This window comes from Megalops cyprinoides, chromosome 1 (genome assembly GCF_013368585.1).
Source record: "Megalops cyprinoides isolate fMegCyp1 chromosome 1, fMegCyp1.pri, whole genome shotgun sequence".
Classification (NCBI taxonomy): domain Eukaryota; kingdom Metazoa; phylum Chordata; class Actinopteri; order Elopiformes; family Megalopidae; genus Megalops; species Megalops cyprinoides.
This window is the reverse complement of record NC_050583.1, coordinates 71,309,008-71,324,493: the sequence shown is the minus strand read 5'-3', so window position 1 is coordinate 71,324,493 and position 15,486 is coordinate 71,309,008. Positions and strand designations below refer to the sequence as shown.

The following is a 15,486-nucleotide window of genomic DNA, read 5'->3' as shown; positions in this document are numbered from 1 at the left end:
GCGATTTACACTGAAAGGTGACAAGTTTGCATCCCTGATGGTTTAGGTATCATCTTCTGACTACTGTAAAGATTATGTTATCAGCAAATAATAGTATACCCACACTCATCTCTTTTGCTCTAACTCCAAGCCTTGTATTTTTATTTCTGTGACTAAATCGTTAACATACAGTACAAACAAAGTTGATTAGAGAACATCCCAATTTCACTCTATATTGCTTTGTTAGCATACTATTAATTTGGTTAGAATGGTAGTTAATTTCAAGCACATCCAAGAAAGCTGTAATCATGAAAGTGGAAAGTGGCTTGCAAATGAACACATTTGGCAGTTTGTTGAATATGGGGAGAAACCATGGGTAAAATACATAAACTAGGGTATTGGACTAGTTTGATGATGTGATGTGGCAGTGAAAAAAGGAGAAGAAAAAGTAAAATTATCTAAAGTCTGGGTGTTTAAATGAGGATAGATGGCACAGAAGTTAATGTTTGTCCCTGATTTCTGACTCATTACAGTGTGGTGATTCTGTAGTAAACCTCAAAAAGGGTAAGGTCTTGGTGTTGTACAGGTAAGGGTATTGGCTGATCTTGTCTGAGTATTTTTATTGCCCTCAAGATCGAATGAAAATTGTACCTTTTCAACTGCTTACTCCACATAGACATTCTTGCCAGAGATAAACTGTCTAATGTTAGATAAATTCTCTACAGCAGGCATCCCCAAATACTTGAGTATCTGAATTCATTTCAGACTCACTTGATTACACTGACTGACAGGTTTCTGTTTGCACCTGACTGCAAAATTGGATTTTACAGTAACATTTTGTTCCATTACCAATTCATTTGAGAACAGTTTAATATAATGACTTCTGGTAGTCCAGTCTTGAACACATCATCTTTGTGTAAATCTGTTCTGGAAACATCAAAACAAAAACACTGTCTCCCTAAGACAGCTAGGCCCATTGGATAAATGGACGTGATAAATAAGACATGAATACACATCTAGATGATAATAACTGGAAGAAATCCACCAAAACATTCTTGTATTTACCGTCATCCCCAAATTCCGACTAACTCACTCCTAACTCCACACAGAACCCATTACATTATTACTGTTTCTCATTGGGCTTAAAACATACACAAATCTCTTCCCTCTACCCTCTACCTTGTGTGCCCTGAGCAGTAGATGGATACATTCACAAACTATAGGACTTTGTCACCTTTCAATACTTTGTCTTATTATGACCTAAACACTGTCTCAAAGTTTTGGCCAGAACATACCACTGTCTTTGACTATGGAAATGTCTAAGTTCAGTCACTTAGAGACAAAAACTATACAACTAAACATTATCATTGTTTTTCTTTTTTCCTCTTCCCTTTTCATTTGTGGATATCATCTTTTATTCATTTAATTGTCTCTCTATTTGCATATTTAAACCACAGGATTGACTAACTTACAAACTACTCAGTTTATCAGCTTTTGTTTTGTCAAAGTTCACAACAAAGAGTTTGTTTGAGTGTAAGTATGCAACATTATCGCAAATTGTTCATGATTTGACAGCGTGCCATTGTGCAGCTATGTCCCTTGGTTTCTGTTGATGGACAGTTATCCCTCATTGTGTGAACTTTGTCAAAATGTCAAAAGGAGTCATTTTCCATCAAAGCTTACAAACAAAAAACCCTTAACATGATTAATAGAGAACACTTCAAGGGCAAAAGTAAATGAATAGTTTTGAATTCATAGCCATAGTGTGGTGTGCACTGTTGTTCATGGAACTGAAATGTTCATTGTAGAGCATGTCATTTTGGTGGAATTGCCAAAGGTTTGTAAAATATATCTGTATTATGCTATTTCTGATGATACTTTATTTGATGCTTATGGTACAATGAACTGCTTGTCTGTGGAAATGACATAAAATTTTGAAAAGATGGATAATTTTTAATTTAGTTGTTCAGCAGTGAAAATCTGTCATTCAAAATTTCATCCTTAGTTTCAGGGTGTACCTTGGTTGCAGATGGCATCAAGAAATGCTTGCAAAATTTCAAAATTTCAAATTTCTGTAATGATACGACTGCATTTGTGTGCAGTAATGCCACCTACATGCTAAAAGGCATACTGTATAATGACATTGTCCAAGGCCGCTTTCCAATGTTCCCCTACACAAGATTTCTCCCCTTTTACAGGTCCACATTGTCAGTAATTCTAAATAGTCGGACTGAATTTAACGTGATGTATTGGATGTAAAATTGCTGTCATTTTGGTGGTAGTTAATTTGTCAATTTATATGTTTAGGGAGGTGCAAGCCTTTAACAAGTAGTGTGGAAAAAAGTCTTCATCTACTTCTTGGTTCTGGAGGACTGAAAACAAATAGAAAAAAACTGAGGGCTCCACTCAGACTCTCAAACAAGGTACAAAGGTACTACTGACAGTAATGCAACAAGGGAACCCTGACCAACCTACCCAGCCCTATTTTTAGTGTCATAAAATATTAACTAGATAAGCTCCATCAGTTGTTTTTTTATAATGCATCATTATGTAAATACACACATTCATCACTTATTTTTTGAATCATTACATTATATTGAATGGAGTTTTCTGTGGTGGGAAGAAATTCCCCTTTGCGTGTAAGTCCTGTGTAGTCTCTTTATAGTACATTTTTAGGCTTGGGGAGTAACGGAATACATGTAACAGCGTATTGTAATTAAGATACAAAAAAACGTAACTATTCGGTTACAGTTAGAGAAAAAAAAACATAATCAGATTACCGATACATTTAGTAAAAATGGGGATTATTAGCAGGATTACAATTTTAAAATACATTTTAAAATAAAGAATGATATACTACCATGCACATGCGCACACATTACAACACTTAACGAGTCTCACAACACCACTCTGGTCTCCATTGAAACCATAGCCAGTCTTACAGTTGCCGATTCATTATCATGGCCTCTAGTGGAAAAAAATACTCTTGCTGGGTCGACATTTCGCCATTAGTTTGTCTTTAAAGCAGAAAAGGGGAACAACATCACAGTACAGTGCAAGTTATGCCTTACAGCTGTGAAAATACTGTCATCATCATCCAAGGACTCGACATCTAATTTAAAGAAACATATATAGGTAAGACCAACCGCTAACGTTAACTATGCAGAAATCCGGTTAGCTAAAGTTAACGTTAATACTACTACTACTACTACTAAGAAGTATTTTGGGACTGTAGATGGTGATGCTGGTGACGGGATGGTGTATGGGTAAAAACACAACCCCCAGACTGGAAAAATCTCAACGTTAATTTGCTAGCTAGCTAGCTAACGGTACATAAGATTAGAAGTCAATATCTTGGCTTGCAGTATGAATGAAATTAAATTAAAATTAACTGTTTGTTCAGAAGAGACATGATGAAGCTGTATTGGTTTGATAGTTTGTAAAGTGCGTGAAAGCCAAATTAGCTAGCTAGCTACTTGCACATTCAACTGAAAAGTACAAATGCCACCTTACAAAGACAAATCTAGCTAGCTAGCTAGCTACAATACAAACAAAACAATAAACGTATCTAGCTAGCTATTATCACATTCCACTGACAAATACAAATATCACCTTGCAAACAAACACATAGCTAGCTAGCTACAATAAAAAAAATGTAGAAAGCGAGATAGCTTGCTAGCTAATTTGTCTTTCACGCACTTTCATATTACTAATAACTGTCATATTACTAATAGCTATCTAGCTAGCTTTCAAACTAATACAGCCTCATCACGTCTCTTCTGACCAAATAGTTGATTTTACCACAGACACTGCAAGCAACTTGTTCTGACAACTTTAGTACTGTTAGCTAGCTAGCTACCAACCAAATTAACATTGTACTTAGTAAATGTGTATAGTTACCGCTATTAACCTAAGCGGGCATTCGCGCATAACAAAGGAAGGAATACCTGGACAAACAATTAATAAACCTAACAACGAACATAAAACATTATATTAGGCTAAACAATTTCACCAGCATATCCAATCCAATCCAAAAGTAACGGAAAGTAGTCAAGTTACATTACCTTATTATTGTGATACTTGGATTAGGTTACTGATTACATTTTTTAATGGGTAATTAGTAAATGCATCGGAATACATTTTTGAAGTAATCCAAATTTTCACATTCACAGGGCTCTCAAGAGTATATCCGTTTCAAATAGCAAGTGTCTTCTGTAGTACTAGCAAATGTACTGTATGCACTTACTGTATGCACTTTTGTAAGTTGCTTTGGATAAAAACGTCTGCTAAATAAATAAATGTAAATGTGCTGTGGCAACGTTACAGTGTTACAGAATTTTTAAAAATCTGTGTTCATGTAAACTGAGACCAGAAGGAGGTAGTAGTAGTAGTAGGGGGAAGCTCAGTGATGGGATATTAGAAAAGCTCTATCCTGTTTGTGTAGGTGTAAACTAGCATACTCAGAAACCCTACTTCCCTGTGTTTGTATCTGTAGTTTTATTTCCTCTCAACTAGCTTATTACAGACCATGAGCAAGGGCAATTAGTTCAGTGTACCTCTAGTTGTTTTTGCTTAAAGTGGCAGACTTGTCTTTCAGCCCTGCCACACAGCAAGGGAGTCAACCTGTGAGCCTCCATTGAGGGAGGCCGCCAGAGGAGTACTTTTTACCATGTGCTACATTGTCATACCATTACACTAACATTAACCCAGGGAGGGCCTGGGTATGTCGTGGAGTTGTATTGGAATGGAACTCTTCTGTTGGGTATATTGTATTGCAGTTCCATGTTGGTTGGTTTCCTTTTTAGTGTAACATTTTTTTTTTTTGTAATTTTTCTTGATAAGACTGTTTGCTGGCTGTCAACAATGTAAATTTATTGTTAAAAGTATCATCTGGATATAAGCATCTGCTAAGCAAGAAAAGTAAATGTATTTTTCTCTGATGACAAATCTGTTGTGCAGAGAACTAATGAAGTCACATAATTGTTAGTCTCCAAGCCTTTCTGTCTGTACTGCATGCCTTGTAGCAGTTCACCTGCCTTCATTGACAAGTATAGCTCTGTATGGTCAGCGTAGCTGTGAAGATTCATACCATGCTTATGCCTATGAATGTCGAAGCGAGGTAGCAGATATAGAGAAGAGCCCAATACCCAAACCCGATGGAACACCATATTTAGCCTTAGATTGGTAAGGTGTTTTGTCTCTAATTTTACAAGTTGATATCTGCCCGATTTGAATAAAACCACAAGAGACCTTCAAATTAACAGGAACAAGGTTAGATTTCTAGCAGATAATACAAGTAAATGTCCTTTATACTAAACGCACACATTTTCTTATTCTCAAAGTAAAAGGACAGTATTAGCTTTATTTTTTATTTCATGCCTTCCTGTGGCCTTAATATTGACACTGGGGTCAGAATCCATTTTATCTATAAATTAACTTCAAATATAGTTTTCTCATAAATCTATTATACAACCAACAAATGGAATTGCACATAGCACCCATGATTTAACTTGTATTTTTGAATATCCCTAATTTAGTAAACCCCAAAGTTCATAAATACCAAATATTTACATTGGGCAGACCCACAGAGTGAAATTTCAGTTGGTGCTAGGGTCCATAATATTTAACATGTTCCATTCAGTTTCAGGTCACATCACTACACACATTATAAATGATCTGTGCCATGGCCCCTGTTAGCCTTGGTATGCAGAGGTTGAGTGTATAAAAATTGTTGAATATATTGTAATTGGGCATTAAACCTTTTTGCATAATTAAGTACCTCAAAGGAACATCTCAACCCGTTGCCCAGTTGAGAATGTATGCAGTGTAGAAAACGTTTGATTAATGATGCATGTATTTGGTGTACCATACAATGTAACCCTGTATATCAATGATGTTTGAAAAAATGCCAACATGATACAAAATCCAGGTTTATAATAAGAGACTGGGGACTTAGTTTATTGTGCTTTCCTATTTTAGTTGTTGTTCTTTGTTCAGTGAACTCGTGATGGGGGAAATGAAGATGTACATACTACTTTGAACTGTTGAGTGTGTGCACAGCCTTCCTCACCTTGTAGCCAAAGAAACCCTCACTTAAAGACTGTTGTTTTCATGTTGATGTCCTCCATTTCTGTACTGTCATGAAGTGCAGTGTATGTGTAATGTATTTAAATGTACAAATATTGACACTATATTGATATCTGATGAATATTTGACTAAATCCCATATTTATCCAGGAACAAAAACAATCTATTTCTACCTAATTTTCATCATTAAAGCACCCCCTGCACAGATGTCAGCAGACACTATAGTATTTCAACAGATACAGTCTCACTCAAAACTTGTGGTTGTTGTGTAACCATGTCGTGTCAATATTGGTGAGAGTATGGTTACAGACAAGAGTTGTAATGAACATCTCTGTGTTTCAGACCCATTTGGCCGCTCACCCCCCTTCACTGCTCTTGGATCTCTTGGATCTGGGGCCTTTGGAGGACTAGGAAGCCCCACGCTGAGTGAGTCTCAGATATAATCAGAAAGGCTAACATTATTGGGACCTGTATCTTGGACTGTGTGCCACAAAAGAACTTAAGCTCTGTAAGGGTTAGACTAATGTTTTGTGAAGAGCAAGGCCTGACAAAAGGGTCAGGAGCATTTCTTCTCTGAACAGTGCTGTAATGTCATGTTTCACCAAAGTTAAGATTATTGCCTCGCCTCCACTGGTCGGGTTATCGATTGACTCTAGACTAGCTGACAATTTGTGAGCATCTCCATTATCACTCAGACCTGTCCAACCTGTTTGTAATGCTGCCAAGCCAGATAGCTCTTACTTCCTCAAACAAACCTGTCCATGGTGGTGTGTCCATGACAACATACTAAAAGTGGGCATGGCTCATACAATATCATGCAAGTTTAAGTTAACATTTTTCTAAATGAAAAGCAGTACCCCAATTGTTTAATTGCAGTTAAAGTGGTTCTATAACCTTTCTTATCAATATAAAAGCCCATTCAACATTCAGTTTCAATTGAACATTCCCTTCATGACTGAAAATAGCAGCTAAAGGTGCAAGTTAACAGCAGTAGTGTAGTAGTAGTTTTTATCAACAGTTTATTTGTTGCAAACAGTGTACTTGTGGTATAAGTGGAATAAAGCAACCAGTATATGTGCCCTTGTAAATACATATTATAATTACCTGTAGAGAAGAATGTGTAACCACACTAACATTAGTCTTTGTTCAGCCCAATAACCAGACCTTTTAGTTTGTAAGCTAAATGCAGTAGTGAACTGTTATAAACCTTTGTTTTACTTACTTTACTTAGTACTTATCCACAATACAATGCCTTCATCACACAATTGCTGCAAAAATGCTAAATGGGAACTTTGCAAACTCATTACCTAGTCTAGTCACATTTGAACAGACAGCATTTAAAGTTACATGTAACATCACATTACCACCTAAAATTAATGCAGTCAGGCATCGACATCTTCAGAGCAAATTGCTGTGGTTTGTGATTGCCCGTTGTTCTGCTTTTTATTAATGTGTTCTCGTTTATGTCATCCAAAAGGTTGTATTTTTATTAATTTATTGAATGATTTGTATAGTGAAGAATAAACAGTAATTAGGAGAAACTGCAAGTGAAGAACCACCTTCTGAGTGCTATGTAAAGAAAATGCTGACCATTTCAGACAATGGAGATGGTTACCTAACCTTTCTGACAAAATAGGTCTGTCCAGTCTGGTTGAGACAGGCCACGGACAGCCCAGTGGAGACAAGGCATATTAGTTTCTGTCTCTTTCTCAGGTGCCAGTTCAGTGTTTTGCCATAAAGAATCCTCAGGAGGGTCTGTAGGGGGCTTGGCTAACACCCATGACACCTGGAATCGTTTCCACCGCACCCCTCCTTCTTTTCCCACAGCCCTGACCTGGCCAAAAGGGATTGAAAAAAGGGATGAGCGAGGGAAAGAAACGGAGAAGAGGGAATTTCACATTAAAGATGAAAAAGATCGGTATGTCTCATTTCAAACCCATTCATTCAATATTCTGCTCCTCTCTGTCACTGGTTTAACTTGTAACTTAGTTTAACTTGCACTGAGCAGGGTTCTCTCCATTTCTGTATGTCATCTTTTCCTATTTTTCCTCTTCATCAAGTTTTGTTTTTATAAAAATAAACATGGCTGTCATGATCAATCAAAAGGCTTGATTTAAAATTTTCTTCCTCAGAAGTGCATCTATGATTTAAACGTACATGGTCCTCACAATGTTCTCTAAATAATCTACACAGAAAAGGTTTAACAAGACTTTGATGTGGCATCTTGATATTTTGCACACACATTCCTTACAGGACATATTTCAGACCTTCATTGAGCTAGGTGCATTATATTGTATTTTGCAGCTGTGATTAATGAGCATATTCATTCAAAGGACATCCCCCTCAAAATCCACTGAAATGATTCATTAAAGCTTCATAGTCATTTCAAAAACCGAATTGTAATTGTGCTTATTTTCATTTTACATACAATATACATCTCACACATAGTGAGTTTTTCAAGAAGAACCATGGCTGCCATGAACCATGAATTGAAGTTGAGTGCTTTTCAGATGCATTTTTATAATCTGCTTTATTTGTTGAAAAAAATTCTGTTGAACTGGTGCTTTGTTTAATGGTTAAAATTTAAATGTTTTGAAGACAGAACCATTTGAACAAATGGTGAACTGAAGTATAAATTGTCTGTGTCCATTACACTGCATAAAGCAATGTATTCAGTAACTTCTCTTTGAAGTTGAACTTGAGTTAAACACAAAAATGTCATCGTAGAGGCAAAGTTATAGATGAGGGAGGAAGGTAGATATATCACTTTTTTTCTTTTTCATAAAAAATGGAATTTCTGCTTTAATCACAACACAGATTGGGTATTAGTTAATTTAGCAACAGCATTAAGAATCTAGACTATGTAATTGATTGAGAATTGGAGAAAAAGGGGGACAGCAGTGTGGTGTAGAGGTAAGGAGTAGGGTGCTTAACCAAAAGGATGCTAGTTCGATTCCTTACTGCAATACCGCTGTTGTACCCTTAGGCAAGGTACTGAACCCACAGTCACCTCAGTATTTATACAGCTGTATAAATGGATATAATTGTAAGCTATATAAGTCACTCTGGATAAGAACACCTACTAAATGATACTAATGTAATGTAAAACTTTACTTGCTTATGTTTGAATAATAAGAGTCTTTTGAAAGTCTGTTTATTTTAAAAGGTTGTCCTTCCATGCCAGAAAGAACATTTTAGTTTTGATTATCACTGTCTGTGTTACATCTTACAAAATGCATGTTGAAGGGTCTGCATGTTGTCTGTATTCTAAAGGGCCAGTTTTTTCCTGACAGGCTTGAAGTGTGACAGAGTTAGTGGTTTGACATAAGGGGCCCTGTTTCAGCAAAAACCTGATGTAGCCATCAAAACAGGGGGACAGTGCTATTTTGCTATTTTGGGATAGCACCAACAGGGCAAAATAACCTCTGTGCTGAAACTGGTTATTTCCACCATGTTTTGTTTTAGGGTCTGTCCAGAGTGGCTGGGATGGGGGTGTGGCTTTTAGTGGTCCTAAAATACCGCTGTTGAAAGGTGGTTTCAAAGCAAAGGGCAAAGTATAACCAAAGAGTAATTCCCTAACACCCATACTTTAATAATTAAACAGGGGTTGATTGAGGAAATTTGTTCAATAGAATTGGATAGGAGTGGCTTACACGCACACACACACACACACAGCACATAATATACAGTGGATCTGGAAAGTCTACAAACCCTTTTAAGCTTTCTTGTTTTTGGTGTCTTAAAGGCTGAAATCAAGTGAAGTCAGACTTTATTTTATTGTAACCAACAATATCTAAGTGAAAATCAAATGCCTCATTTTTTTCAAAAAAAGTATTAAGAAATGAAACTTTGAATGTCTTGCCTGCATATGTGTCCACACCCTTAAATTAATACTTGGTGGAAGCACCTTTTGCTTTGATAACTGCAGTGAGACTGTTTGGATAAGTCTCTAACAACTTCTCACATCTAGATTTTGCTGTTTTCTCCTGTTCTTCTTTGCAATTTGAGTTCAGAGTTCTAAGACTTTATTTTAAGAATAGCCTTGAAACATCACAACACATAGTGTTGCTAGAACAATCTTTTGTTGTATATTTCCCACTGATTACGAAAGGTGTCTAGATTATCATTGAACATGAATTTAAAAATAAGTAATAATTATAAGCATGCCATAGTTAGGACTGGTGTTTACTTTGTATGGACTTTGTATCTACAGTGATCCAATTTACAAGTATCATAAAGGAATACCGTGTATTTGCTAGCCAGCTAACGACAGTTCCACACATTTTTTTTTTTTAAACTAAAGCTGTGGTTTATGTCTGATAACTGTATTATTGCTGGGCTGAAGATATTACTTAAAATAATAATAATAATAATAATAATAATAATAATAATAATAGTAATAGTAATAATAATAATGGCAGTGGTTGCACCTAAGTTCTTGTAATAGGAATGAGAATAGTGATTATTTTTCTCACAAGACCAGGCTTGGAGGACAGAGACCTAAAATTCAGAAGCTCTATATTCCTCTATGATTTAAGGTTGCTTTTGCTAATATAAATTATATTATCATAGTGGTGTCCCCTGTGGTGTGAATGCACATTGATAATACAGGGTATGGCAACACTCTCAATATAGTATGAGAAGAGACACTGTCTAGCCCAGGTGGAATTCATCTTTCTTCATTAGACCAGGTTATCCTCAGCAAGAACTACAGTCATCTGGAAAGTTCACACTGTTGATTGCATACCAATAAGCCAGCCAGTGATTTCTAGTCATGATACTACTGTAGGTGTTGTCACCACCAAAAGTAGTATTGTGGTATCCAAAATAAAAGACTGGGTCAACCATTTAGCCTTGCACACCAAACAATTATGTAACAATAATAACACCACCAAGTTATTATTAAAAGATGCCTCCAATGGTCAAAAAATATCTTTTTGATAGATTACAACATTTTAACAAGTATGCCACATATTTACTGTAGCTACTGTGGATGTGCAATGGCTTTCATTGTCTTCCATCATTGTCTTCCATTGTAGATTGAGACCCACCTTTTCAGGCAATACCTCAGTCTCCCTATCCAAGCATCATCTTTCATTCCCCTTATGTATAATTATATATGTGGACGTGTACTTCAGTGTAATGTTCAGTTGGAGATTTTAATTTTATTTCTCAACAAGCATGTGCCATCCTACTGGTCCCTGCAGAGGGGTTCAAGCTACTGTTAATCAGGAGTATTGCTAGGATTTGAACACATCTAAGGCCCAGCTCATGCTCTGTGATTTTGGTATTAATCACAAATGCAGGTGACACAGTGTTTATGCTATTTCAGTGAAAGTTCTTAATTGCAAATTTCAAAAGCTTTTCACAGTTTAAGGAAATTCCCTGTTGGTGCTTGATGGTACTTAAGGAAAGCACCATCTTATCTTTTTTTCCTCAGAATACCACCTTTTATTTCTATGTTCAGAATAAGTGGTTCTTAAGGGTTGGGGAAGGACTTTCATTTGATTGGATCCCTAAGGAGTAAGAACAATATTAACCTCAAACCTCTTTCTCTCTCCCCCTTCCTCCTTTAGGGACAGTTTGGTGTACAGTCGACACTCTGTGAGGATGTCTGCAGCTACACCCTCTTTTAAATTTCATAGCAACACCCCTATCTCCCAAAACAGCAGTCTTTTTGGAGCAGTGGGTAGTACTGGAGGCCCCTCAGAGAATGACCCAGTTCAAGCATGCAGCCAGGATCGAGACAGAGATAGGGACATTAAGCAGAACTCCACTGTGGATCCTAAGGCACCTGCACCAGTGTCTTCAGCACCAGATAGACCATGTTCTTCCTCCTCTTCTGCTCCCCCTACTCCTGCCCCTCCTGTTTGCCTTGTCTCTTCCCCTCTGGACCATAATGCACGTCGGCAACCCGCTCTTACAGCCACTCCCTCAGATGAAACTTCTCGACCTTTGCATAGAGAGAATTTTTGTTCTGCTCCTACCTCTGCCTCGGCTTCTTTGCATCTTATGTCACAAGACAAGAAGCCAACACACACCACCACAACAGCCCCCAAACCTACTTCCAGCCACACCCCCACCCAAATTTTCCCTCCAGTTAAAGTTAAGGAGGAGCACAAAGAGGAGCCAGAACCCATGCCTATCTCTTTGTCCCAGCCTTCAATGCCAAGCCACAGCTATGATCAACCCAGCAGCCGACACCACCATGCTACCCCTACTGCCCACCTCTCCCTTGGCCCACCACCCAGTGTCACACTTGCCCCTCCCACTCCACGCCCCCCCCATCATCAACTGTCCCTTTCCCTTCTAGATCGTTCTTGTGCGGCATCTACTATTGAGACCTACCTGGGGGGCAATGGGGGCATTGTAGTGGGAGCTGGAGGCGATTGCTTCGCCTCCCAGTCACAGCCTGCACAACAGTTGCATTCACAGCCCGCCCACACTTTTCCCTGGGACCCCTGGAGGGAACTGGCTGCCCAGCGGAGAGAGGCAATTGCAATGCATCCTGAGCCTCACCTAGCCCTACGGACTGATCCACATTTAGCTCGGCTCCTCCAGCACCAGCATGCACAGCGGTTCTTTGAGGCTGAAAGGGCAGCAGCTGTGGCAGCTGTAGTTGCAGCCAGCCCCCACCACCCTCCCCTGACCTCAGCCTCGTCTTCCTCCACATCTTCAATGCGGCAAGAGTTTAGTCTAATATCCCACCATCAGGAGCATCCCCCACAGTCAGCAGGGGCCACAGGGAGCCTGCTTGATGAAGATCAGCGGACACACATCCTGCGGGAGGATTTTGAGAGGACGCGGTACTATGGAATGCAACCCCATCCACACCTCTCAAATCCCCTCCTCTCTGGCCCCTCTCATACAGCACAGTTAGACCACCTGCACTCCGGTCTACTTTCCCATGCACATACCCGTCAGCCTGGAGCCTCCTTGCCCTCTCCCCACCACCCCAGCTTCTACTCCCGCCTGGGCACCTTGCACTCACACCCCCACCACATTCCCAATGGTCTCCTGACTAAGACACCGTCTGCGTTGGTGGCACCCCTGTCGGTCGGGGCACCACCTCCTCTCATTCCTTCTGTGACACCTGGCAGGGCATCCACCTCCCCTCGCAATTCCCGGCTGGGAGGCACCTCTGAACTGGCTGTCTATAGCACCCCCAAAGACCGGGAGTCCAGATAGTACAGGGGAGAAGCGATTTCACTCTGTTGGGGATTAATGTGCTCATTTTACTCTTTTTGGCTGGGGGAATACAGCCTTACCACCCCCTGATGGTACAAAAAAAAAAACCTGACTTGGGAGTAAAGGGGAGAGAATTGACTTGACTGCACAATTCCACTGTGGTTTTATCAGTGCAATTTTAAGGTACATGGTTTTGTGCCTTGGCTTTATTTTAAGGAAATCCTGAATTGCAACTTGAGTCTGCAATGGGGATTGGTTGTTAATGTAACACACTTCTTTTAAATTTAATACTGTGTATGAAGAGAGACACAATGGAGGTTTGACAAATGCTTAACCTGAGTACCAGGTTTTGAAGGAACTTTATACTGGGCTCGATTTGAACAGTTTGCACCTATGTATTGCAAGAAATTTGTGCTTGTGTTCTTCTGTTACCATTATATATATATATACCATTACATTTGAGTTGGCTATTTTAACATCTTACAGAAAATGTAACTACCTCCTCATTTCCCTTAAACTGAGAGGGACCTGTGGTACCAGATGTATTTTGTTTTCTCTGCCTCCAATAGGTGGTGTCTTGACTTTCAAAATGGCGCACACCTCCAAATAAAATGTGTATTCTAATTGGAAGTACATCTGGAAAGCATATTTTCAGGGAACAATAAAATTTGGGAAGCAACTAGTATGTTTCAGCAGTGTCTTCCAATATTTGTCTCAGAATGGAACTGTTATCACAGATGTGGTGTAAAAGTCAATTCGTGTGAAAGAAGCGGCCTTCTCCTGTGACGTTCTTGTGATCTTGGAAAATTTTGTTTCCAGAATATCCCATCATACTGACAATCATCATCAATGTGGTGACAAAACATTTTAGCAAATTCTGTGTGTCAGAGCCATCTCCCATTCTCCCACTCAATGCCTAAGCCACTGTCGAACAAGATGCTGGTGTAGTTTTCATTTTATTATTATTATTATTATTATTATTACTCGTAGTTGTAGTAAATATTCAGTTATTTTGTCATTTTTGAGGAGTGTTACCAATGCAAGGAATCATTAATGTGCCCATTTACACATTTCAGCTAACTGGACTGAAATGGAGAATTTTTAGTTTTTCTTCTCTTCAACCAGCATGGAATCTCTCACGTCCTAGTCTTCAATGTGTAAATAAACCTTGAGTGTGAGAGTGTGAGTGAGATAACTAGCTAGCTAGCCAAACATGTAAAATCACATCAAAACACATTTACCCAAAGGGCTGTGTTGGAAATAAACAGATACAATGGTATATGTTTGTTGTGTATACAAATAATAATGATGTGGCCACTGGGATTGAGGAAGTGTAGGATTTGCACAAGTGCACATAAACAACTGTAGGGAATACCAAAGTTGAGGAATTGCTGGTGTGAGTTATATCTAAAATTTGAAGTATTTTGTACATTTTAAAGATTTTTCCCTTGAAAGAAATCCACAAAGGGTAACCATGAAATAAATTCTTGGATATTTAGTTATGACGCATCTCCCAGTGGATAAAGAACAGTGTATGGGTGGGAGAGAGGGGTGTCTTTGGGCTGTGGACTAGACTGACCTGTTCTGAACAGACTCAAGGGAACTGGCTGTTGTATCTACATGTATGTTGTTCTGTGATTTCCATAACAAAAAATACAGGCCTTTGGCAAACTGTTCCAGTCAGGTTCATATTTTTACATAGAAATAACTATTTGTAGTTGTATAAGACAAAATTCCCCTACAATAATATGTCTTCCTGTACCCTGATAGTTAAATTTTTGACAGTTCAGTTGACACACACTGTGGTGAGATGGAAATGGCAATATACTGAGTGTTACTACTTTCAGTGTATTCTGTGTTGTTGGCATGAAACAATATACTCAGCTCATAATGTGATGTATTTCACGAAATTGAGTTCACAATACAAAATCTTCACTAAACGATCTCCCATTCACCATTCTGCTGTCTCTCTCAGCTAACAGTGACATCATGTGGTTGGACTACTATTAAGAAATTCAATCACTACAACATGCAAATGGATTCAAGAGGAGTAATGGGCAGAATGAGTAAAGCAAGCGAAAATTATATAATTTTTGGGACAATTAGAGGATATTTTAGACAGTTTTAATTTAATTTGATCATTTGATTTCACAGCATGTTCTCAGAGCCACTAAATAGTCATTTTCTGATTTTGTGAAGTTAGTGATTGAAAAAAGCATCATAGAAACAGTTA

The 15,486-nt window shown here is 38.4% G+C and overlaps 1 protein-coding gene across 5 annotated transcripts in view; it reads left to right on the top strand.

Annotated features, from left to right (window-relative positions):
- Positions 1-13,883, top strand: part of fbrs (fibrosin) — a 38,204-nt gene extending 24,321 nt beyond the window's left edge. For 4 of the 5 annotated variants that reach the window (XM_036521705.1, XM_036521696.1, XM_036521689.1 and 1 more), the window contains 3 exons: positions 6,408-6,491; positions 7,779-7,983; positions 11,642-13,883. In XM_036521705.1, the coding sequence (XP_036377598.1) occupies positions 6,408-6,491; positions 7,779-7,983; positions 11,642-13,253 (1,901 nt within the window). In that variant the 3' untranslated portion in view covers positions 13,254-13,883. The remainder of the gene's footprint in view (positions 1-6,407; positions 6,492-7,778; positions 7,984-11,641) is intronic. The other variant, XM_036521714.1, reaches the window with a different exon arrangement.
- The last annotated feature ends 1,603 nt before the right edge of the window (positions 13,884-15,486 follow it).